The following is a 25,945-nucleotide window of genomic DNA, read 5'->3' as shown; positions in this document are numbered from 1 at the left end:
AAAAGGGAAATAAAGATAATATATTAACTGTGTGCCTTTTTTTAGGGGGGCAGTTGAAAACAGATACTTGATAAACACTGGGCATTTATGAAAGGATTACATATTGGTTGCTTACCCTGAATTAACATGTCTATGAGATGGGCGAATCATGTTTTACTTGTCCAGGGTGTTACCTATCATTACCAGAGTCCTGACACTCAGATCCCCAGTTCATGCAAGCATCAAGTAGAAGGATGGCAAAGACAGGAGAAAGTGAAAGGACTCCCAGTCAAGCATTCATTTTGTTGAACTGTTATTTAGATAACTACATACACATTCAAAGTAGCAATGTAGATACAAATTAAAAAGAGCAATACTTTTGGTATTCTTGTGATATTGCTGTGTAGACCAAAGCATTAATACACCACTAAATCTAAGTGAGGTCTTGGATTTTTTTTTTTTTTGCCTTGAATTGAATTAAAACACCTTGGTGGGGGAAGAATTTCAGTTAACCAAGCCTTTCCAGCACTCCAATTTTCTCTTTGTTGCCCTAGTCAGCAGTAATTTTTCCTAGAACTTACTGAACACACTCAGAAGATATCACACTGCTTGCCAGGCTGTTGAGACCTTGCTCCCTTTGTGTCAACATAGCTACAGCTGTGTCCTCTCTGATCTTCCACAGCACCTTGGAAGCAAAAGCAAAGGAAGAAGTCTCTGATAACAGCCTCCCAGCAAAGGAAAACACCTGTTACTGTGGTTGCACACAGATGGAACAGATCACTGACCTCCCTCCTCAAACTCCAATCTTTCATCCTGAAGAGTTTTTGTGCTGCAGCCTTGCCATCAGACAACTGTGTTGCCACTGTGTGCTCCATCACAATCTAGACCTGTGAGCTTGGCAGCAGTAAGAAATGTGCAAGTTTGTCACTGGCTCCTCCATTTGTGCTTACTGACAGCAGCTCATGTCAATGAACACCACAACTATGTTTCTTTAAAGCTTCAAAGCAAAGAGCCATACACACACAATTCTTAAGAATATGTTTTTGCAAAGACATTGGTACTTGACCCTCCAAGGGAGGGAACACCACAATGAAGCTGTAAGGATTCTAAAGGAATTTTTACTGGCTTTGAAACACTGGTGGGAACTGATCCTAATGATGTCATAGAAACCTCAAGCTGTTTTTATCCCTTTGAGGGACTACATTCTTTGTACTAGTCAATTACAAAAATAAAATACATTTTCAGTATATGCAAAGCTCCTTCAGGCATCCCTTTTTGTCATACAATACCCCTTCCCAAATCCAAACAATAAAGAGGTAAAAATGTGACTAGATCTCAGATTTAATTAATACTTTTATTCATCATCAAATTCAGAAGTTAGAAAGGGAAGATTTCAGGAGATCCTGTCTTGCCTCTAGGTACCCATCTTACACTTCTAAAAAAATCCAACACTTCACATAATCCCTACATAAGATGACAAACACTTACTATCTATAAGGCATTTAAACACCCTTGTGGAGTTCTAACCCTTTTACTGCCCAGCTTGAAGCTAGGGGCTCATATTTTACCTATCTGTTAAAGAACTTAAATCAGTCAATACCTCGTGAAAATACCTTTCCATTAAAAACATTTTTAAAATGTATGCAAGACCCACACTTGTAAAACTGTGGTGGTCAAACTCTTTTTTTTTTTTTTAATATCATCAAACAGATCCAGATCAGCTATATGCACCTCAGCTAGAGAATGGAATTGGTTTTTTACCAGTTTCTTATGGAATGGCTCTTCAATTCTGATCTGGGATAAGTCCTCCTTATGCAGGAAATCAGAACAGATTTGAATGACACCTTCAAATCTGTGGCTCAGCATGCTGTGCTTGTTTAGGAGCTGTAGTAAAAGCAGAAGACAGTATTTTCACAGGTTTTTTAGCTGAGCTTTAGAAAAAGTACAAAGGTCTTTAAAATGTAAGTAGCAGTGGTACCAGGAAACCAAGAACACAAGACTGCAGTCGCAGGCGCACAGCAGCAGAAGCACAGAGGCCACAGCTCGGCTCACACAGTGGGAAGAGGAGGAGCTGCATTACAGAGCAGGCACCAGAGCCTCTCCAAACACCACTTGCAGAAAAAGCCTCAAGACAAACAATGCCAAGACCATGAACAGTCTTTACTTCTATCAGTTGTTTCACAGCACAATGAGACACAGCACAAAGTTTGTACAGCGGGATCTGCAGACAATTTAAAAACAGGCAATTATCTTTAATAAAAAGCATTGAGTCTGAATGAAAATAAAATGAAGACAAACAATACTGAAGCTAATGATCACCTTGCTTGCTTTTGATTGTCTAAGAAGTCCAAGACTTCTCATAGTGCCTTTAATGTTCTCCACATCACCTTCTCCAGACACCCTAGTTAGTGTAAAGCTTACTGTGCCCCAACTCATATGTGTAGTAGGTTTCATAACCTTTTCCTCTTGCTCTCAAACTCTGCTCACATGTGGGGAGGTGCAACAACTGTCATCATACAACATTCTGATTCACAAAGAAGCAGCACAAGTGTTGTACATAATTTAATTTGCACTTCTGTATATAAATGTTTACTATTGCACACTATTGCAGCACTTAAAAACATCTAATTATTTGCAAAAATTAGTAAAATACTTTAAAGGATTTAAAAATAAGGGTTTTAATGCAACTGACAAGATAATAAAAAAAGCAATTTACTTAATGAGATACAATCCTTTATGTTGGAAATGAAAGTTACATACAACTAGAGTACAATTAAAATATACCATATAGTTCAACACTTAATTCCTCAAATGTGTAAAATTAACAAGCTTCTACTGTCATAGATATACAATTTTTCCATATTGTGAAAAGGATTTTTCAAATTAAATACAGGTAACATAATATTCTGTAGTTATATTTCATGACTGTGTTTAAATGAGAGGGTTGTATAATACTCACATTGTCAAATGTACTCACTAATGCCTTGGAAATTGCACACTTCCCCTCCTTTTCCAAAATAGAATCTCATTTCCATACTGAAGTCTATTATGCCATATTGGAAAAGTGTTTTACTTTCTAACAGGATTTTCATAAAATTAAAAAATAGCATAATATCATGGCATTATGATGACTTTTCCACTTATGCCCGTGTAGAATTTAATCTGGATATCAGACAGACATGTCAGAACCAATTTCCTAGACTTTTGTCTTATTGTACACGCCAGATGAATGATTACAGTATTTTACAGAACAGAAAAATCTTTGAACCTTTCTAGAACTATAAATGTAATGATTAAAAATTAAAATCATAACAGAATCAAATTGTGATCTTCAACATTTATTAAAATCTTTTAAAGTTCATAAACGACAACAAAGTTACTGTAGAATTTATCGCATACAGCTAGCATACAGCAGCATGTCCTTGGTCTAAATGAAATACAAAAGATTTTAACATTTTCATACAAAGGATTTCTTTAAATTTATTAATGTGACGATATATCTTTGTTACATAAAATTTGCTACAGCAAAGTATCTTATACTTTTCTTGCATGTATGTAAATATGGGTGGACAAAGACTGCATTCAGTGTCAGCCTCCTAATGACGTTGTGCAAAAATGCTCAACAACCTAAACAGACAGAACATTGGGTGGTATGTTTCATACTCTTTTGTAAAATGTCTACAAAGGCCTTTCTTTTAGGAGCGTCGTACAGATTAAAAGGAAGGAACGCCAGCTGTTTATCTGCACTGGCATTCAAACAAATCCAATGGCTATGTATCAATATAGCTCATTTTTTAAAAAAACAATTCATCCTTGTATGCATGTAAATTTATCATAAAACATGAGTCTAGTTTAAACTTTTAGATGTGCTGTTTTAAGACAGGTCACTGAGACAGCCAGAACCAAGTGTTCAAATAAAACTACTATGAATAAGTTTAAAAGCAACCCCGAGAAAAGTGCTGAGCCGCTGATTATTAACATTGAAATAAATGTGTAAAAGTGCCCAAAGCTAGCACATGGTAGCAATACCTTTTAAGTCAGTTGGTGAGAGTATACAAAACATAATTAAACCCAAATACTTGTATCTGTGTGACCATACATTCTGATTGATTGAAAGAAAGTAGGTTAGAAATGAAGACACAACGCAACTAAAATAAACTCAGCTGTTGCAGTTTTTAAACTTGATCTCTTTTCTTCATGAATGAAGTGCTGTAATTAAAAAGAAAATGATTGTAGCAGTACTCCATCCTCAGTTTACTAATATAGTATACCAGAATAAAAACTTGGCAATAACCTCTTATTCTTAACAGCTAACAAAAAATAACCGTGTTCATCCAGCGATGCATCTAGAACATTATTTTGCATTTGCTAAACCATTTGTTTTTCATAGCTAATGGCAGAGCGCATTTTGCTTTCTGTGGCATGATGGTTTTTATTCTAATGGATGCCTTTTTTAATCAAAAAAGGCTTGAAGCAAGGAATACTTTGGGAGCCGAAACATTGGCTACTTTAAAAAAAATAAGAAAAAAATAGAAGAAGAAAAAGTGAATCAAAATGAATTCTCTACAGTACTGACCAAAACTTCCTTTAAGAGTTTAGGGTTCTTGATCTTAAACAAGCCATTTCACACCTGCCAACTGAAATGCTGGTAAGTTGACTTGGTTTAATATGGTCCAAAGTGCAGACCAGGTGGAATTACTCCCTCTCATGAGACTGCAAGCTTTCCATGGTACAGTCTGGTTATGGCAACCCGCCTACTGCCTAGGTGGGAAATACAAAGGAAGGAGGCAGTGACGAAAACTGCAGGGATGTAGAAAACCAAGGCACGGGGTCTAGCTACTGTCCCCTACTTAAGCCATCCAATTGATTCTACTGAATTTTGGTCAGCCTCCAAGAAGAAATGTTTTTAAGTTAATTTAGCAGACATTTATATGGCGATAAATACTACCTTCAAAAATGCTAAAAATGTTGGCTAGGTTTAGTCTGAGCTACTAAAAAATTATTATAAATTGTAGCATCAGACACAAGACAGACATGAATTATTGGCTGGCACAGACTAGAAGCAACATTTATCTTTCACTTCAGTCTAAATCACACTAGCCGCAACACCTTCCATTTCACTCACACAAATAATACATTATTCAAAATAAAATGGAGCATTCTTGGGTAAAAAACTACTTCATTTCAAAGGGGGAAAATGAACAATACACAGAAACAAAGAACGACAGAAACCAAAGTTAAGTAGGAAAGTGGTCTATTATTCTGTGTTACTGCACAAACAGTGCTTGCTTAATTGTGCCTAGTTAGAAGGGTTGGTGCAAACTGCACACATGGAAGATGGCAATAAAGACCTCAGTCAGCTTTGTGGAATGAAGTAACTAGGTAACTGTTTTGACATATGATGGTCTCAGCTCCACCTCATCTGTTAACAGAGTGCAAAGATCCCAATGTGAGCCCTGATGTCATCTTGTCCTCTTACTCCTACTAAAAATCAGCAAATTCTTTTGCACATTTTTCTGTTAGAGAAGCACGAATATCTTCTTCTTCATAGTCATCAAAGTTGCTGGTATCTCCAGGACCTCTGCACTTTGGTATGAATGGAGCTTCTACCTGTATTGGTAGGAAATACAAAAAGGCAAATGAAATGTTACTGGCCAAATACCAATAGATTTAACGTTGTAATAATGAGCACAGCAATACTCCCATTACTTCTCACATCCTACCAAGAAATCAGGTATTACAGATTTAAGTCATGGCACAAACAAAACCAACCTAGGAAGGTAGAGGCCTAGATGTGTGAATCTAAATTGGAAAAGATTAATCTCTTGCTGACAGACTCAAAGATTAGTCCCCTTCTTGCAGAGGTGATGCTGCTCCTTCCAGCTCATTAGCATAGACATGGAGTACGTTGATTGCCACCACCAATACACAAAAATCTTAGGAAAGTTTGGAATGCCTCTCCCTCTTACTTGAAAACAATCTTTTATTTCCAAACAAAAACTAACCTAATTCAAGTGGAAAAGAATTTGTTCTGCATATTTTATGAAGTTTCTCCTAGGAGCTAAGTGAGAAGTGAAAGCCTTCTAAAAACTAGGCCACAATGAGACACAAGCAATGACTCGAAGGAGTCACTCAAAGACTGCACTATCAGGTAAGCAAAATTACAAAAAATTATGCAGGTGATGCAATTTTAAACCTGGAAACGGAAAGTAATCAGTATCTTTCTCCCAAACATCTCAAGGAGTAGATGTGCCTGAGGCAGAATGGTGGGGAGACAATGAAATGGGGCAGGCACATCTCCAGCTGAGGCAAAGCATCACACCACACTGTGCCCCCAGGTAGATGCTGATGGTGGGGATGTGTTGCATGTTTAAATCAGTAAATTTAAGAGGTACAGCACAGACTAACAATATTAAACTCCAGACTGTGGGCAATACCATTATACACTGCCAAGAAATAACAGTAACTTGTGCATTTGTGCGTGCAATTGTCACATGTATATCCTCCTATTCTTAAAACAAGATACATGTTTCAGTGATTTAGCCTGGGTGAACACAGTCTGTGTACATATCCAGCCTACAAAGGCACACATTACCAGTATCTGAATTCTGTCTCTGTGTCTTCTTTAACTGATTTTCAGTTACTTTATTACAGCAAAACTCAGAGCACAGAAAATATCTCATTTACTGCTTGAACTTTAAAACACTTTCAAATGGGACACAGCATCACCAGCAGGGCAAGGGAGGGGATTGTCCCTCTCTGCTCTGCACTGGGGCAGCCTTACCTCCTGTGCTGGGGGCAGTTTTGGGTGCCACAATGTCAGAAAGACATTGAACTATGAGAGTGTCCTGAGGAGGGCAACAAAGGTGGTGAAGGGCCTTGAGGGGCAGCTGTGAGGAGCAGCTGAGGGCACTGGGTCTGCTCAGCCTGAAGGAGCCTGAGGGCAGAGCTCACTGCAGTCACAGCTTCCTCGAGAGGGGAACAGGAGGGGCAGGCACTGATCTCTGCTCAGTGACAGGGACAGGACCCGAGGGAATGGCCTGGAGCTGTGCCAGGGCAGGTTTAGGTTGGATATCAGGAGAAGTTTCTCCATCCAGAGGGTGTTTGGGCACTGGAACAGCTCCCCAGGGCACTGGTGACCACACCAGCCTGAGAGGTTCAACAAGTGTTTGGACAATGCTCTTGGGTACATGGTGTGACTTCTGGGGTCCTGTGCAGGACCAGGAGTTGGACTGGATGATCCTTGTGGGTCCCGTCCAAATCAGCAAATTTTGTGATTCTGTATCCAAAACATGAAGTAATTGACTGGTTTACTTATGACCATAGCATTAAAAAAAACCCCTCAAAACAGCAACAACAAAAACCAAAGCAAACAAATAAACAAAAACCAACCATAAACCCACCCAAACAAAAACAAACAAACAAAAAACAACAACAAAAAAAAACCCAATAAACCCCAATAAACCCCCAAAACCATTCACATGACATTAGCTGCTAATGGAACACTAGGTTTATTCAGGAGAATACATGCTGTGGTAACAGCCACTGTGAAAAACTAGTATCAGTGTAAGGTTTATTGCTGTATTTCTGTGACTACTTGAATGACATTACAATCCATGCTGTTGATTCAGACCCTATTACAATATTTATTCTTTATAGTTGGTAGCTTCAAACTTACTCAGTATCAGTTTTCACAACCTTTAAATTTAGTAATAGTTATTCTGACTCTACTACTTCTTAACATTTAAAAATATTTCTTATTTATGTGAAAGTAATTCACTATAGCAGTACACTAGCAATGCTAAGAGTATTTAACACAGTATTAAAACACTGTTAATATTATGGGGCCTGGGTGTTCCCAAACAGCATACTGGCAAATGAATCTTGCAGCATATAATGCCTCCTTGCAAAGAGCATTAAGAAAGTGAAGAGCAGATAATTAGAATTCCACAATGGGGAATATTTTCTTAAAAATATCTATACTTAATGCAAGGAATACAGGATGCATTAATTGTACCCTGTCTTCTAGTAATTAATACATTAGTGAATAATTCAACAATTGTACTGTCAGTTTGTGTAGCCAAACAACCAGTTTCCTTTTATAAACTATTGTTAGTATTCAGGTTTGGCCCTTAAAATACTGCTGTTACAGCAGCAAGTTCATGCCTCTATAGTCAAGACTGTTAGCATTTCAAATCCAAACCAATTTCTTTAAATATTATCGCTTATCTCTAGCTTTTTTTACAGAAAGAGCAGGTTGCTTTAGGAGAAAAGAAGAAGCTCTAGCTTTGGCATGAGCTTCTCCACACTGAAGTACAGTCTGAGTGCTGGCTGGAAAGGAAAACAAATTCATTTCTGCTGTGAAGGAGTATTTATAGATGCCACTATAGCAGGGGTTAAATAAAAAGTGAGAGAGGCAGGAGATGCCTTGTCCTGAGATAATCCAGAAATAGACTAATGCACAACATGTGTGTTAAAGAGAACGTGAATGTACACAGAGGTCCAGGCTAGAATACACAGAAGAAACAAACATAATTCAATCTATACATATCCTTTGGAACCTTAAAAGATTAAACTACTTTCACCCTTTCTCAATTAAGAAGTCACAGAATGGAAATGAGAATGGAAATTAAACACAACAATTAGAAACTTTACTTCAATCCTTTAAAGACTTGTAGTAGTTTTGATCAGGAAGGGTCTTACCTTTCTCTGATAAATGGCAATCCAATCTGTAGTTGCAAACCACTTGTGATTCTTTATGTCATTTACACCATTCTTGAGATTTCCATATCGTTTGGTCAAATCTACCTGGAGTAAATTTCTTAGAAGATCCTTTAGGTCTGAACTGAAGTGTGATGGGAACCTCACCTAAAATTATACACCCATAACATTAAAAAACATGATACAAATTTGATTCTTTCCCCTGTGAAGGGAAACAACTTGACACAAAGGGAAACAGTAGGGCAATTTTCTATCTTTCTTCTAAAATCAAATCACGCAGGAATGCATGAAGAGAGAGATGATTATTGTTACACATGCATTTCTGTTTCACAAAGCCTTCATCAGCAGCATTACATTGCCTATTTATGATTTCTTGAACTGGAAGTTTCTAGAGAGCAAGATATTAATTTAATGTAACAGTGGTCTAAAAGCTAAGTTGAACTTGGTGTTTTAACAACACATCATCTCAAGAGAGTCTCAGCTATTTTCTAGATATATATTTTTAGATTATATTATATATATACATATACAGAGGAGACAGTATATAGCATATATACAGCATATAAATACATAGATATGCTCTGAAATAACTGTACATTCAGCAATCATATATGAAAAGTCAATCTGGAACTTCATGCTGTACTGCAATCTGTTTCTCATAACTAAATGCACCAACATCAGAAGCCTTACATAACAGCACTATTTGAAGACAGCACACTAGTGACTTGCAATTCATTCAAACCTGGCTAAAGGATATTTGAGGATGATTCGTGGGATGTAATTACAAAGGGTTTTTCTAACAAATGATCTACTGACACCATTTGAGTTGGCAGAGAGAAGGAAGGGGAAAAGAACAGGCAGAAAGCTGTATTTGTCATCCTCATAGTCTCAGTGTTTGACACTCCTGATACTGAGCTGATCAGTTATGATGTAAATATAGATCATGGAATTACTTAACATAAAAACTTTTAAAAAATCAAGAAGTCCAGATATTAAGAACCCTGCTTCAGTTTACCTACCAATATAGTTCTATTGTAGATTATGAGAAATTCACAGGTTTAATCACTATACTATCTAGACCACTGAGAAGTAAGGAAATATTAACTCAAATTTTTGTAGAGAACTATGCAAATGAGGTAGAATAAATGAAAGACCCCAGGTTGTAAACAACTGCTAGCTGAGGACTGAATTGCAGTCTCTAGAGCTGATGTCCAGTACTATTTCTGCTGTAGTGCATCCATGGACTCAGTAAAAAAGGTAGATAATGTTTTACAGACGTCAAGACAATTAGATAAAACTACAAAAACTGCCTAAGGTTTTGTTTTTAGTTTAGAAGAAAAAGATTTCTTTAAAAATATGTCCTGGTAAATTTATTCCTCTATATTCATGGACACAGCTGAAGCTTCACAACATTAAACCTTTCAAAGAGCAACCACCAATCACCTTCTTTATTAAATAAGAATCAACCTCAGTGCAGGGCACCACAGGCCTGCTGAGGTACTGCCCTTGATTGGAATTACAGAGGCACCCGAGATGCAGCACAGCATGTGTCTGTGCAGGGGCAAGGAAGAGAACAACTGTAACAAATCAAGTGAGCACAAAGAATCAACACTGGCTGGCAGGGAAACAACAGAATGACTAGATTTTGCTGCTATCCAGCACACTAAGAGATATTAATGAAAAATAAATGGGAAACATTGGATACACTTTTTAAAAATTTTATATAACAATGAAAGCCAAACAACACTAGACATATCTACCTATAAGACTGTGGAAGTAAAGAGACCTAGGAGTGATGGAAGCTGTTCAGGGCTTCTCAAAAATTGCAAAAAAAATTATAGAAAATAGCTAGGCAAATTAAGCACACAGCTAAGTAGTTAACAGTCGTTGGATCACTTTAATCCAAGCATAAAAGGATATAATACCACAATGTCTGTAAATTTAGTAACTTACATTTTAAATTTGAAGGCAGGGAACAGATTTTTATAACTTTGGTTTTCAAGTAACAATGTCTGTACTTATGAAACATACATTACAAACTTCTCTTAGGTCCTTTTCAAATTGCTCCATGTCTAGAGGCCAGTGAATTCTGCATCTCCTCTACCAAAACCCAGGTTCTATAAAAACAACTGTGTTTGTGAAAACACCCAGAGCCATAACCCACCTTGCCAGACACAATCTTCTCATAAATTTGAATGGGCTGATCTGCAAAGAATGGGGGATATCCAGCTGCCATCTCATAGATTAACACTCCTAGTGCCCACCAATCCACTGCCTTGTTGTAACCCTGAATGAGATGAAACATGCCACTGTTAGTACAGGTTCTAACACAGCTTAGGATTTTCAGTATAGATCTATGTATTTATGCAATACAAAGAAAGCAAATACATTTTTGTTCATTTAATGCAGAACCTGCAACCTGTCACCAACCAAATTGGCATTCACCGATTCTAACAGCAGTACACTTAAAACCTAACACAGCAATGACAGTGAAATAGGGATGGAATTAAAGCATTTTGCACACATTCCTGTGATGAGTGTCAGTGATTTCTTTACACTCCTGGGTAAATGGGCACAGCTTATTTATTTAAAATCAAAACAATTTTTTACAGACTGATAATTCTTCAAAGCTTAAGGAAATTTCATTACAACAACATACATAACATTTCCTATATTGTACATTGTCGCCATTTTGCTTGATTATCCACATTTTGGAACATTCAGTTTCATATGTAGTTAACCAGCTACAAGAACTTAGAAGTTTAGTTAATTAGCTGTTAGAGTCATTTATGATCTGATCTTAAAAGCCTGAACCTTAAACCATTAGTAGGTCCTATTCAATGTTATGAAAGACAAAGAAACCACCAAACCCATTAATTTCATATATGTTCTTTGAGATTTTTTACAAAGCTCAGGGCTGAGACTCAGTCTTTCAGGAAAATCCATTGTGAAGACATTGCAGTAGATGCATTGTAATTTTTTCTGCTGTTTTAGCTGTGCAGGGGAGAAAAACATGCAACCAACAAACATTTTTTCCCCAAACAGAAGTATTTTCTGTTCACTTCTGACAATCTGTAAAAGGTATTAATTAAAGCACATGTTTAATGTGTACTTTAATATTATGCACTATGATTGTTTTATAGCATAAGCAGGTCTGTATTTTCCATTTGCAAAACATACAGTGTTGCAGTTGAACAGCTATAGGATAAATAATTTTTTTTAATGTTGGAACACTTAATGCAAGTAATGGACACACAGATCTACAGTCAGCTTAGACTGCATGTGCTTTATGTGTAAAAACAGTGGATTGTCATGTTTGATTTGATGTCAAATGCCCTAAACCTGAAACTGCAACTAGTTATGTAATGACTACTGATTTATCCCATATACAGTTCTTGTTACCTCTGGAGTTCTGGTTCTAGTGTGTTAACACTTCAGAATGGAATCACTCAGATCTGTTCTTCTGATAAGGATGTTAGTTAAATAACCTAATTACAGGATCTTTAAATCTCTTTGCTCCTCATAAGTTACATGGCAAGCATATGAAGAAAGTTTGGTACAGTTATGTGAAAATTCCTTATCTGCCATAAATTTTGGCATACTGAACAAATATTTACAATGCAATGACTGCATTTTGTGTCATCTGTCAATTAACTAATCAAGATTTAATTTTTGGAAGTATCAGCAACTCTTTATCCCTCAGAGCTTGATAATTGGGTGAGAAGCTTTAACTACATCAAATGCATGGCTGAGTAACAAGACAAAGTACCTTGCTGAGAATTATTTCAGGTGCCAGGTATTCTGGAGTCCCACATAACGTCCAAGTTCTGCCTTTTACTCTTTTTGCAAAGCCGAAGTCCGTGACCTGTCACCAGAAGAAATAAATTGATTCTAAGTGCATTGCTACAAAGAAATTTAAAAGGAAGTACTTTAGAAATATTTTGGAAGGCCATTTTTTTACAGGGGAAAAATTTATTTCTCAAAGCACATAGTATCATATACTTTATTAGTCAGTCTTCCTGGAACTTCTAAGTCAGATAAACAGGCCTCATGATGAAATTAATACAGAACACAAAATATGTATTATGACCCTGACATCAGCTTCTATTTATAATTTAAAAATCACTAGAAACTATGGTTTACTAATCTTCCACATATACTGCAATTAGATTATTATTTTTTGTTATATTTTAACATCAGACTGTTTGTCATGCTGAAAATTTGAAGAATATAAACAAGACATTTATCTTTTCCTTTAGTTAACAAATAAATAAATCACAAAAAGGGTCAATATATTCTCCAGTCTTGTAAACTTTGAATTTTATTGCACAAGTGTATAAAGGTCATATGTAAAATTAGTGTGGGAAGAAGACAACATAGAAGAGGTCTTCCAGTAACTTCTGATTCTGAGTATCTTTGAAAGCATCATCAGAGTCAAGTTTGTTTATTTGAGGCCTGGGGGGAAAATGCAGCAATAACTGTATTCACAAATGGCAAGTACTTGAACATTATAAATTCCTCATTTCACTTGTCATGTTTTCTACAGTAAGTTTTCAGAACTCTGTATGCAATATCATACTGGCTGTGTTTTTACCTGGACCATATTGTGGAATACATACAGAACCCAGGTAATTACATGTGGAATTCTGGGATCTGTTTCAAGCTACTAAGTCTGTGCTTGTTTCTTTTGTTTCCTCCTTCTTGGTTTCAATTTCAACCCATTCCCTGAGCAAACATACTGTACCAAATGAGAATCACTGCTAATTATACAATAACCTGTGCTGATGTTACTGTACATTAATGTCACAACTAAAGAAGCCAAACTATCAAGGCAGCTTTTTTTCATTTTTGGTAGAAACAACAGCATCAGCAGCTGGAACTGAATGGAGTGGGTGACATGCTGACTGGAGAGACCTGCTTCAGTCAGCAAAGAATCATTTCTGTGTTTGGGAATGCACATCACTCTACGTATGAAGAATACACTGCAGGCATGGGACGAGCAGTAATTTGGCTTTAAAATACAAAAAGAAAATTAATTTGGAGCTGCAGCATCAACATATGAACACAAGCCTCCCTCTGCTACCATCACAGAAACATGCTGTTGCACAGAGAGAGCTGCCAGTGCTGGAGTAAAGCAGTCACAGTAAATGGAGTAAACCAGCCATACATTAATGGTGCTCCCCAGCTACATAAAACTTGTATTGATCTTCTTTCTACAGTATTATCTTAGACTCCAAAATTATCTTACAGTTATAAACAACATAAGATATGAATCCTTTACACTTCTCTCAAACATTTTTATTATGTATTTTCTTGTTTAGATTCTGCTGTGGCAAAAGGTGACACAATGAGGGAAGAAGAACTTCCTTTTAAGTTTAAGGACTGCACAGCATTGCAGAGTGCTTGTTGCTGCACTCTGCCTTCCCATTTGCCATTTAGCTAAAAACATAAGAGATAAGAGGAAGATGAGAAGGTGCCATGAGAGGCTGTTGTAAAACAAAAGCTGTTATTTGAGTACTGCAGTGCAGACCTCAACTCAGCTCCCACCCCAGCTGTGCTGGGAAGGCTCGGACTCTCCAAGGGTGGGAGTACATGATTAAGTACTATCATGTCAGGGCTAACATCTAAGCTGGTTTTTCTACACTCCTTATACAGACAGTGCAGAGAAACAGACATTTTAGGGCATCTTTCATCTTGTTCTAGGGCAGACGTATAAAATAGGTCAGATGAACAGAGCCATGTAATCACCTACTTCTCACCACAGACCCCAAGGGAAATCCTGACAACTGGCTCAACTGCAGACAGCTCTACTGTGCATACTTAATTTTAGTCAGAGGAAGTACAACCCAAGGGTTTTAACCATTACTAGACTGTATGGCATTTGAATGCTCCACACAAACATGCTAACAGACCATTTATTCCAAACACATTTTCTCAAATTACCTAAATCTCCACTGCAAGACAAAACTTCATCCCTAAATATATGAAAATATCATACCTGGATGTATCCTTGCTGATCAATTAAAAGATTTTCAGGCTTTAGATCTCTGTAGATGAGGTCTAATGAATGGAGGTACTCAAATGTTAGCACTATCTGAGCTGCATAAAACCGTGCATGTGGTTCACTGTGAAGAATTAAAAGAAAATTAAGTACCCCAATGCTACGCTAAGGTACCAAAACAACCACCTAACTGTCAGGCATAGACAAAGTAAGTATCTTTTAACTGGTTCTTTTACTGTGCAACAAGAAAGAGCAAAACCAAACATTTTCAGAACTGATACATACATTCCTTAAATTAAAGTCTTGCAGCTAAAATACATAAGCAAATCAAGGTAAATGTATCCCACAGTGCAGAGCTTTGACTTCAAATTTTACTTTTAGAAACTATCATGAATTTCAGTGACAATATGCATAGGAATTCCAAAATTCTATTATGCACAGATCACAAATGCCTGTATTAACTAAATGAAAAATAAATAGGAGTTCTTCATTGCCTAATTTAAGTCCACTGAACAAGGGGTAAATGCACTTAACCCTTCAGAATTTTCCTCAATGCTAACAAATTTTACAAACCCCTCTTCCCAAATCAGCAAATTAGGCTTTTTAAAAGGAATAGTGTCATTAATACTCTTACCTGAACCTTCCGATTCTTCTTAGATGTGAAAACATTTCTCCACCAGGAACATACTCCATTACCATGTATAAATTAGAATTGTCCTAAGGAAATTCAGGAGACAAGTAAACACATACAAATGCACATTAGGCATGCTAGAGTCTCTACAACTCCTACGTGGAGCAGATTTTATTAATGAATGAAAATGAAAAATTGTAGCCATCCAATGATATTGGCAAATGTAATGCAATATAGGTAGAAATTCTTGAAAAACTGCAAAAGAAGCATCATATATCTCAGGAAATATATTTTAAAGCAAATCTGATAAAGACAACTAGCGAGGTCCAGACGCAGACTGGTGTGTAAGAGACCTGATGGAAGAGAGGGTAAGATGTCTGCTGCAAGGCAAGACCTTGAACCCTTCAATATTTATAACTGACAACCTGAGGTATTCTCGTCTCCACAGCCCCTGCCCCAAACCTCAAACCTCTAGAGATTAAGGTAGAACATGTGTGATCATTTAAAATTAAAAAAAGAAAAAAAGAAGGCACACATCACTCCATAAACTAGAAAGCTTCTCAATTTCTTTACAAACTAACTAGTATGTACTGTCATTAAATAAGAAGCTTCATGTTAAAACTGTCCTTCATAGTCAAAACTGTCATTAAGACCTGCCTCAGGTACAAATCTCAAGCAAAAAGATCTGCAGAACAATTACAAATTTACCATTCTATATAGTGGTACAGAAGACACACTTTGATATCTCTCAAAGGTAAAATTATGCCTTAAAGCTCCCTTGCTGTACAATCCAGCTGCCCTCCAAGAGAAGAGAAAACTCTGAGGAGTTCAACTTAATTTAATTTTTATTTTTTTATTTGGAGATATCCTTTCAAACATTACCTGATGAACGGGGGTATATGAAGTGTACACGAGTGCACTCCACTCCTACTCAAGCCCTGGCAACAGTGCCAAATGAAGCATCTTTGAAAACAAAAATACTTGAACTATTGTACAGTAAAAGTTATATATTTTAATATCTAAAGTGTAAGCATGCACTTCCCTGAAACCCAACAACTATTTTGAAAGTAATGAATACCTTAAAAGAATACTCCAGTTTAACAAGGAAAGGAAAGTTCACCGCTTGTAATATCCTCTTCTCATTCAGTGTGTGTTCTATCTGCTTCAGTTTGACGACCTGGGAGAGAAAAAACAATCTTCAGCTTAAGTGTGATATTTTATAGCTCTTCATAAACTTTTCCATGTTGAACAATTAGCTGAAAGCAAATTTGTAACTTTACAGAAAATTAAAAACCTTATGGATTCCTAGTACAGTAACAGCACCAAGAAAGGACTTAAAAGTCTAATAACATTTTAAAGAGTAACACTTGTGCAATATGGTTGGCAGACAACTCTACAAATAGTGTTTCTTCCTTTTTGCTAAGTGTAAGAGTCAGTAAGGAAAACCTGTCTGCATTTTCTATGAAAGGTTTATATTTATTATGGCCATATTTTCTCAGCACTTCAATAAAGTCCACTTGATCTTTGGACCCTTTGCTATGAAAGGCAGGAAACTGTGTAGGACACAATTATGAATTTTGTTACCTGTGAACAGAAGTAAACAGGCTTATGTTATACAGCTCACACATTAGTGACAAAACTAATGTGTGACAAAACTAATGTAAGGAGAACACAAATTCAAAATATCCATTTTTATGAACAAGTTACTTCTTATAATTCATTACAATGTTAGGGTACTAACAAGGCAGCAAGTGGCAGGTTTCTGTTCATTCCTTCTCAGCAATTAATAATCAGTTTTCTTGTGTTAGACCCCCACGGTGCATAATAAATTACATCCATTTTATTTAATCCCAATTGCACAATTTATCTATAACCCATTTTCAGAATGGCATGATTTCCAAGTAAAGTTAAGAGATTTTCCTCACTCCATAGGAAAAGCGAAGGAAATGTACATAAGTGATCAAAACAAGTCTGCTTTTATGTTTGGAAATCAAATCTAACTGCTATAAATAAGAGATAATCAAGATACTCCAACCCTGAATGAAATAGCATTTAAATTTAATTTTAGAAGCAAAAAGTAGTACCCATAAAAAACTCACTACTGTTTTGAAATAAACATCATACAAAGGAAATAATGAAACCCATTTGGAATTCTAGGTCTTCAGGGTACAAATAAAGTTTCGCTCAAATCAACTAATTTGTGGGAAGTATCTCCTTCATGCCTAAAAAGCTACAGTGCTGGAAAGATCTTGTCCATCCAAGCAAGAAAGCCAAGGCTCTTGTCTGTGAGGTGTTCAGCTGCAATGCCAGACCAGACTTCACTCCTGCTCCTGCATCTGCTCCCAGGGAGGTACTGCAAGGGGATGGAGCAACGCCACAGGCTGAAGCTGCTGTTTAACACTTCAGAATGTCCAACTGGGGCTTCAGACCCAGCTTGTTCACACTTCAGCACAGACTCAGGGCATGGCCAGTGTCAGCTTCCCATATACCAAATGGTATAATGGCAGATTCTCCAACAGCTTCTTTGTGCCCAGGCTCTTGTTCAGGATTTTTTTCTTTCCAAATACAATTACCTAATTAAACTAGCCAAGCAGTGGCATGTTACAGCCTTCCTAACTCAAGGCAGACAAAGGAATAACTTTAATAATCCTTACACAGAAAACTCCAGGCTGCCTCAACATCCATTACATTTTTTTCATGTTCTATGAATCAAGCATGAGACTGGATAACAAAGACATTCACTGGATGCTTTCCCTTTTTTTCAAGCAAAATGGAAATGAAAAATTATAAGCAGCCTGCCCATTGTCTAATTTCAGATAGCTGTATGCTTTCTGTCATAAACAAAGAGACAGAAATGTATTCTTTATTTTTCTAACAATTAATGGAAGCTACTAATATATTTCTAATAGAATACATAAAAAATAATTATGCTAAGATAAGTTGAAAAACCAGGTATTTCATAAAGGAACACATCAAGATTTCTTATTATATACAAAACTATCTAATTTATGAAAGAAGACTGATGTCTGGATGCAAACATCTTTATAATCCTAGGAATCATTTACTGCAAGTTCACTGCAATTGTTAAAAATGTGACCTTTTTGCTTTTTCCAGATAACTTTCCAATTTTGAGAGGTAGTAATGAATTTAATTAACTTAAAAAAAACCAACTCTTGAAGTATTTTTATGGCAGCTTTCTGAAGTAAGATGTTATTTCCTAAACTCCTCCAGTAATCACAACTCGGCCATTCACAAAAAAAGGGTTCAAAGTTAAAAAACAGCTGAGACTCTGAAATTTGGTGGTGGACTCTTTGTGCAGCACTGGGATGCTCTGCAGGATGCCACCAGCCATGCTGAGGTAATGCTGAGGCACATTTCCACATAGGTGGAAATGGGTGGGCTGCCTTTATTTGTACTACGCTGGAATGTCATTTTAACGTCATTAGATTTTTTAAAAATACAAGTTATAATGGTGTCTAACAGGAGAATGCTTTAGATGCAAAAAATGGGGTTTTCTATGCAAAAAAAAAAAAAATCAAACTCTTCTGTAGCACAAAACCCCAATGAATTATACCAACCTTCTGTTTGTCCAGTATCTTCATAGCATAATACTGTTCTGTGGATTTATGTTTCACCATCATTACTCTCCCAAATGATCCTGTTCCAAGGGTTTTTTGCCGCTCAAAATCATCTAGGCCAGCAGTATTCTATATGTAGGATATAATCACATTGTTTACAATAATACCAAAGAGAATTTTAACTGTATGAATTCAGTTATGGAAAAGAGTTGGGAAATACTACATTTAACAAAGATAACTATAGCCAACTATACTGTAATTTGATATCAGTCAAATTTTAAAAAAGAGATTTTACATTGCACTCATTGAAACAGAAGAATCAACATTTCTGTAATTTGTCCATACAGCTGTCCATACATGCTTAGTAAGGAACATCTAGCAGCAAACAGATCCTGAATATAACATGCAGATAAATAATCCCTTCATGCTTCATGATCAAGAATATTAGAACATGCAAAAGACCCCAAGCTCTAGAGAGAGTTCTACATGAGAGCTGTCTGAAGAGCACATCCCCAAGTACATTTTCTCAGACATTCATTTCCATAGCATCTCAAATATTGCATTAGAACAAGAATCTTACCCAAAATCCCAAATTTTACAAGACTTCACTCTAACGAGCTCATTAACCAGCTCCCAAGCACTATGCAGCAGTCTTAATACTCTTAATTCCACATACTAGCAGAAATTATTAACATGGTAAATTACAGATGTGCCAATGCTTCTGGTTATTAAAAAAAAGCCAACTAAAAACAAGCCAATAGATTTTGAGTCTTGTCATGTTCATTGTGAACATCATTCTCATAAGAGAAAATGTTGTTCAGTGGGAGCATTTTATCAGCTCAAATCTGGAGAATACTTGATAATCTCTGTTGATAAACTTTGATGAAAGTGACAAAGCTGGCATCAAAACAACCTGAAAATCCTTTACAAATTGCACTAAAATTATTTCTGCACTACTCATTACAGACTGATAACATTATCCAAAAAATGCAACACAGAAAATTACTGAATGCTTAAATGACTGATACCTGAGGGGGGCTTTCCCATTTTCTTAAAAAGTCTTCTTTGGCTTTGGCTAGGAACTCTTTCACTGAAAACACACAAAGAAGGTACATTTCAATTAATCTAATTCATCATGAGTGCAATGGAGATGGTTTGTTAACAAAATACATAAACTTCATTATCAACTTCTTTCTTCAATTGATAATATGCTATTTTCACCATGGATGAAAGCAAGCATCAATGCCTCTAGAAGTTCTACTCTATCTCCAGGTGATATCTAAAGTTCTGGAGTAACTACATCATTCTACACAAATTACTTAAACTTTACCAGCTCTAATAGCTCAAATACTCTATAGGCAAGCAGGCTTTAAGGTGATGTCAGACATTCTTAATTCAACTGGGAAAAAACCAAACACCTGACGTTTATAAATAGCCATTCCACAAAGATTGACTTCTTATCTCTTTAAATGTTGCATTCTTTTTCAGCTGCTTGAGTGTAATGTCAATCTCATTGCTTTTTCCCCTCATCACCTTTATTTAAAGGCTGTTTGCAAGCTCAAGGACCAAATGGACAGCATTACTGCAAGCAAAGACAAAGCACAGGGCTACAACAACACTGCACATTAGGCATGCCCACAGTCAGAGAATATGCAGTTTTAATATTGATTTTCCATTGAAATTGAAGGAATGTACAATGGCAAAATTCTGGATGACTGTTTAAAATGTGCACCAAAATATTTTGTTCAGATCATCTCTCAGCTGTTCTCTTTTTTTTGAATATCAATGCTCAGCCAGATCAATGTGGATTACTTCATGCACAGTCATTAATGGGAGGTGTTTCAGACATTGCTGTGGTTCTGAAAGAGTCACAGAATCAAGAAAATATCATACTGGTTGTGTGTTCTCTGAATCATTTCACATAATACAACATTAATAACAGTGTTTTTTCTGTACTGTGACGTTCTGCCACAAGCAATTGCTAAAAATACACCACAATATGCCAAGATTATTCTGGTCAATATCTAGCACTCTGTGTTTTAGCAACTGTATTTTACATTCTGACAGTCAAAAAATTAGGTTTATAACAGGTTGTAAACAAATCACTTGATGAATCAGAACTTCCTTGTACTTTTCAGTGAATACTAATGTTGACAAAGAAAACTTCAAAAATACTCTTCTTATACTGGTACATTTCCAGCAGCAGTAAAAACAGCAGCAGCCCTGGAGAAGGCTGGTTGTAAATTATTATTTTTCCTTTCCCCCCCCCCTTCTTGGGTGTGCTATGGGACTTGATTATCACAAAACACTCAAAGGAGGTTTATGGCTCCCACTACCACTGGCTCTGATGGAGCACTAAATAAAATGGTAATTTCATAGAAGTTGTCAAAAGTTCTGGCTGACCTCAACATTAGGAAAGTGTTTGAAGCATGATATCCACTCAGCAATGTTATTTGAAGAGAAACAAGCAACATCACAGAGGAGGAACATATTCAGTACTCTAAACTTATGGTTAAGAAGTGCAATAAAAACACAGTTTGTATCAAAGAAACTGGTAAAATGGTATTAAAACTGAGAGTTAAAAATATTTTAGTGGCTAATCAGCAAAAAATGTTAACGTATTTATCCTGTGTGTCGAAAATATTTCCTTTGTTTATAAGTAATAGAGGTTATTCATGTAATGACTTTTAATTATCCTAATTTGAAGATAGGACAGGATTTCCTGTGGCATGAAATAATTTTCAACACAAAAACCGGAAACTAGCAATGTCCAAATTCATGTTTGATGATCCTTTTTCCATTAGAAGAACAGAGATGACTTGATCAAGTGAGGAATACTGATACAGTTATTCAAACATCAATTTATGTCAAAGTAGCACAAATATTTTCTCTTAATGACAAGAAAAAAACCCCAAGAAAATCATTCAGATTACCAAAGAGCTGAGCCTTCAAACTTTAGCGGCTGTAGCTTAGAAGTGAACATTAACACAAAGTAATTTTTTTTTTTAATGTCATTGCAGTACATATGTTTAAATATCTCTCATGCCATCTCTGTTCATATAAATAAATATTTTATGTTGCCACTTATTTCACATTGAAGTATGACTATTCAGTATATATAAAAATATACAATGACATTTACAGTCATTTTTATCTCTGTTCTACTTATGGAATAAAGAATGCTGTTTATGAACTAAATGTGATCCAGCTGGAAATATTCAAATTGTGGATTCATGAGAAAAATCTCTCATTTCTAGAATACCATTAAGCCACAAGCTCTCCTGCAACAAAACTCCTACATTGTTCTACTTTACTTTGGCCCTCTTTTCATAGAAAGCAGCATTGAACATAAATTTTCAAAATAAAGCTACCCAAGGCTAACAACTTATCTGAAAATCACTATATTTTAAAAACAGTTTAATGTTTTGTGCTCAGTTTTATTAAAATCAGTTTCTTCCTAATGACAGAGTACATTGAATTATGCCTGGTTCTCACTTCCAGAGGTCACCTGGGCTCCTACACGGCAAGATAATTCTGCAGGTGCTTTCAAATAGAACTTAGGCAATTTAAGTGCATGCACTTCTGTCATTTCTCAAAACACGACTTGGAATTTGAACTTTTGAAAATTATCTCTCAAGCACAAAACAGCAGCTCTTGCTAGAAGAAAACACATTTAATTTCTACTTTTAAGTGCAGAATCAAAATTTTTGCCAACTGGGTAGCAGTGGCCATTGGTATTACTGTGATGATGCAAACAAATAGGTGTAATAGATGATGACTTAGAGGTTTTCCTCAAGTGCACATTTTTAGCCACCTTACATTGTGATGATGTGGCTCTTGTTTGCTTTTCTAGTCTAAACTGTACCTAGCATCTGTGACTTTGGGCACTAATGAAGGAATGAGCATACCAAACGTCTCTATAGGTTCCCCAAGGGTTTGCAGGAACATTCACCCACACAGATGAGATGATGAAGAGAGGAAAGAAAGAGAAGAAGAAAAAAAAGTTTTATGCATTTCCACAACAAACACATAGAAAACACAAATACATTCCACCCTTTCCCCTCCCCACTCAAGAACAGACCCTGTAATAAACCAGCCCTTTCCCACACAGACAGAATGACTCATGTTAAATCACAGAATGTTTGAGCAAAGAAAGAAAAAAAATCACCAAAGGCAGCTAAAATCAGTATGAAAAAAAGATGATGCATCACAGAAATAAGCACAGCTTAGAAAACTTCAGGAGATCAAGTTGGCATCTTTAATTATTAAGCTATTCCAAGACATACACATCCACGGAACTGTTGCTAACAATAGTGTATCTATCTTCATCACAGCATGCTGGATCACAATAAAACCTGTAATCGGGTGATCTTCCCACTACTTAGCACTTTGTTCCAGAAGACAGCATGTGTGAATTGCATGGCATGTGGTAGATAGCAAAGAAGTGGCAAGCAGTCTCCAAAAAAAAAAAAATCTCAATCAGATTTCAGTGATTTAAGTCCTATTACCCAATAGGACTGAGCAGCAACTTGAGAAGTCTAATCTACACAGCTGAAGTTACCGTATGCAAAGTGGAATGCACACAGGGATCTGGTATGGACACCATATGAGCATGATTTAATTCGGTAAAGCTGTCAGAAAAAAGGAGCTAAGGATGTGGACATACAGGTTCCCATAAACATTGAAGAACAAGGATCACTTGTCTATGGCTGAACAAAGTGAAGATGAGAGTGGGGCAAGGAGTGTATGCACAGACCAGCAACAACACTGCTCAGACTGGGTATGCTGGTACATTGGAAGTTGGAGTGCAGGAGGCTGAAAGCAAAGCAGGAGAGCTGCTGCTCAAGAAAGGAAGGTACTAGAAGGAGACAGCAAAGCACAGGTAACAGCACCAGCACAACAAGGACCACAGCAGAAACAACTGAACACGGCAGGAAGGACACCAGCTGGAAGCAGAGAGGATGCACCCACCAGCTGTGCAGGGATCAGGCAAGCACAAACACACAGCACAAACCCATAAGCACATGAGCAAGCCTTGGCAGGAGAGGCAGGCTCTCTGCAGTGCAAACACCCAAAGCAGGACATTTGGTGAGATTCAGAAAAGGGTGGGAAGAAATGGAATCATGGCCAAGGACCACAAGTGAATGGCTTGAAGCAGTCACACCTTCTGCCTGCTCTGGTTCACCTTGGTCAGAAGCAGTGCTACACCAGAACCACTGCAACACCAGGCCTCAGCTACTCCCTTGCATATCACAGGGCGCTTGTGGAGAGCTGTACTTGGAACCAAGGCAACAGGAGGATAAGCAGGAAAATCTGCTGGAACAGTGTTCTAAGGGAAGAGGAACCCAACATCCAGAGGTTCCTAGGTAATGCCAGCATAGGAGGAATTAAAGAAAACCCCAAGCATACAAACCAACAACACCCAAACAAATGAAAAAACTCTGCTGCATGCAAAACAGAAACACCCCTGAGCCCACCCCCAAACAAGAGGAGATTGGTCTCTATTGGTATATTCACACAGTTCACAATATGTTTGCTTGTTTTATTGATCAACTTTTCTATGAAAAGTTAACATGCTTATAAAAAAAACTGTTAACTAAGGGTATGAGTACTGTAACGAGTACTTTGACCTAAAACACAGTTTAAGGGCAAGTGAATCAGAAGCAAGTTCCTGAAAAAAATCAGGAGGGTGAAGACCTCTCGGTTGCAGGATTGCAATGACAGCAGAGGGAAAGGGGTCACAGATGGAGCAGTCCTGAGAGTTACCATGAGTTACTCTGCCTTTCTCCCACCTCCCACATGCACAGTATTTGTTATTCTCAACCACATCTCCCACAAGAGCCAGCAAGCCAGGATTTTTTTTTTTTTGTAAGGGAAAAAAAAAAGTATTTGGCTAGGATTCACAGCAAGAAAGCAAGAACTAAACTGATTAAGACTAAACACTGGGCACCACTACAAACCCCCATCTGCTCTGCTAAATGCCAATCTCTGTCTGGTATTTAAAATGCCCTTTATCAAAATACAATTCAAATTTTCTTCCAAAACTGTAATATAATCATTTGAAGTCTGGAGTTAAATGGGCTATTTAATTAAATAATTTAATGGAAAAATGAATATGTATGAAGAGATTCTGGTAAATGTATATGTATATTTCATTTTTATAAAAAGTGTATTTATAGCCTTAAACTTTATCAAGATGTATATAGATATCTGTGGTTTTGGTACCATATTTCAGATGCAAGTGAGAAGCTTCTGATTCCAGTTCTAAGTCCCATTCTTACACTATTAACCTGTTGTCTAAATTTTTAAATATTTCTCTTTTGATTAGCAGGAGTAATAAAAAGGGCTCAAAACAAGGTTTCTCTGCCCTGGCAAGTGTTTCAAAATGAACACAGCTAAATGTTAAGTATTATTATACACTCAGATGAAGCAGTGTGAGCACCAGTTAACAATTTAATAGCTGGAAAATACTTCAAAGCATAAACTAAAATGGTATCATTGAAACAGACTGTCAACAAAACCAAAATACTTTGCTTCTCACAATATAAAAATGGTGGGTGAAAAAAGTCCAGGTGATACAAGCCTGGTTGAGGGCAAGTACACCTTTTTTGAACACTGCAGAGAGCACAGCCACCAGCCCTATTGTGAAGAGCTGATCAGCAAGGAGTCTGCCTTGTTTCTGCCAAGGCTGGATAAATGAACTGCTTCAACTAAATATCTCATTTATCAGGTTTTGACTTCAAGAGCAAGGTTTCGACTTCATATTTCTCTATAAACACTAATTATGGTAAACATAGGTGATGCAGAGCAAACCAACTTACCAGCTGAAATGGGTAAGACTCTTTCTTCAGTTAAAAAAACAAACCAAACCAAATCAATCCAATCCAAACCCAAAAACCAAAATCCAACAATCCCCAGAAACAAAGAGCCAAACAAACAGAGCAGTTCTGAAAGAGCCCAATTGCTGAAATACAAAACCAGAAAGTTCTTAGTAGTTACATGATCATGTAAGAATTATGTATCTACTAATTAGTA

The 25,945-nt window shown here is 36.7% G+C and overlaps 1 protein-coding gene across 5 annotated transcripts in view; it reads right to left on the bottom strand.

Moving 5' to 3' along the window:
* Positions 1-2,118: 2,118 nt before the first annotated feature.
* PRKACB (protein kinase cAMP-activated catalytic subunit beta) overlaps positions 2,119-25,945 on the bottom strand; it is an 80,960-nt gene continuing 57,133 nt past the window's right edge. For 4 of the 5 annotated variants that reach the window (XM_074546040.1, XM_074546038.1, XM_005482137.4 and 1 more), the window contains 9 exons: positions 19,939-20,000; positions 18,911-19,039; positions 16,411-16,509; positions 15,336-15,418; positions 14,699-14,825; positions 12,470-12,565; positions 10,865-10,987; positions 8,683-8,847; positions 2,119-5,589 (listed from right to left, as the gene is read on the bottom strand). In XM_074546040.1, coding sequence (XP_074402141.1) covers positions 5,464-5,589; positions 8,683-8,847; positions 10,865-10,987; positions 12,470-12,565; positions 14,699-14,825; positions 15,336-15,418; positions 16,411-16,509; positions 18,911-19,039; positions 19,939-20,000 — 1,010 coding nt within the window. In that variant the 3' untranslated portion in view covers positions 2,119-5,463. Of the gene's footprint in view, positions 5,590-8,682; positions 8,848-10,864; positions 10,988-12,469; positions 12,566-14,698; positions 14,826-15,335; positions 15,419-16,410; positions 16,510-18,910; positions 19,040-19,938; positions 20,001-22,818; positions 22,874-25,945 lie in introns of those variants that run through there. The other variant, XM_074546039.1, reaches the window with a different exon arrangement.

The sequence above is a fragment of the Zonotrichia albicollis genome, chromosome 8, assembly GCF_047830755.1.
Source record: "Zonotrichia albicollis isolate bZonAlb1 chromosome 8, bZonAlb1.hap1, whole genome shotgun sequence".
Classification (NCBI taxonomy): domain Eukaryota; kingdom Metazoa; phylum Chordata; class Aves; order Passeriformes; family Passerellidae; genus Zonotrichia; species Zonotrichia albicollis.
This window is presented reverse-complemented; position numbering and strand designations above follow the sequence as displayed.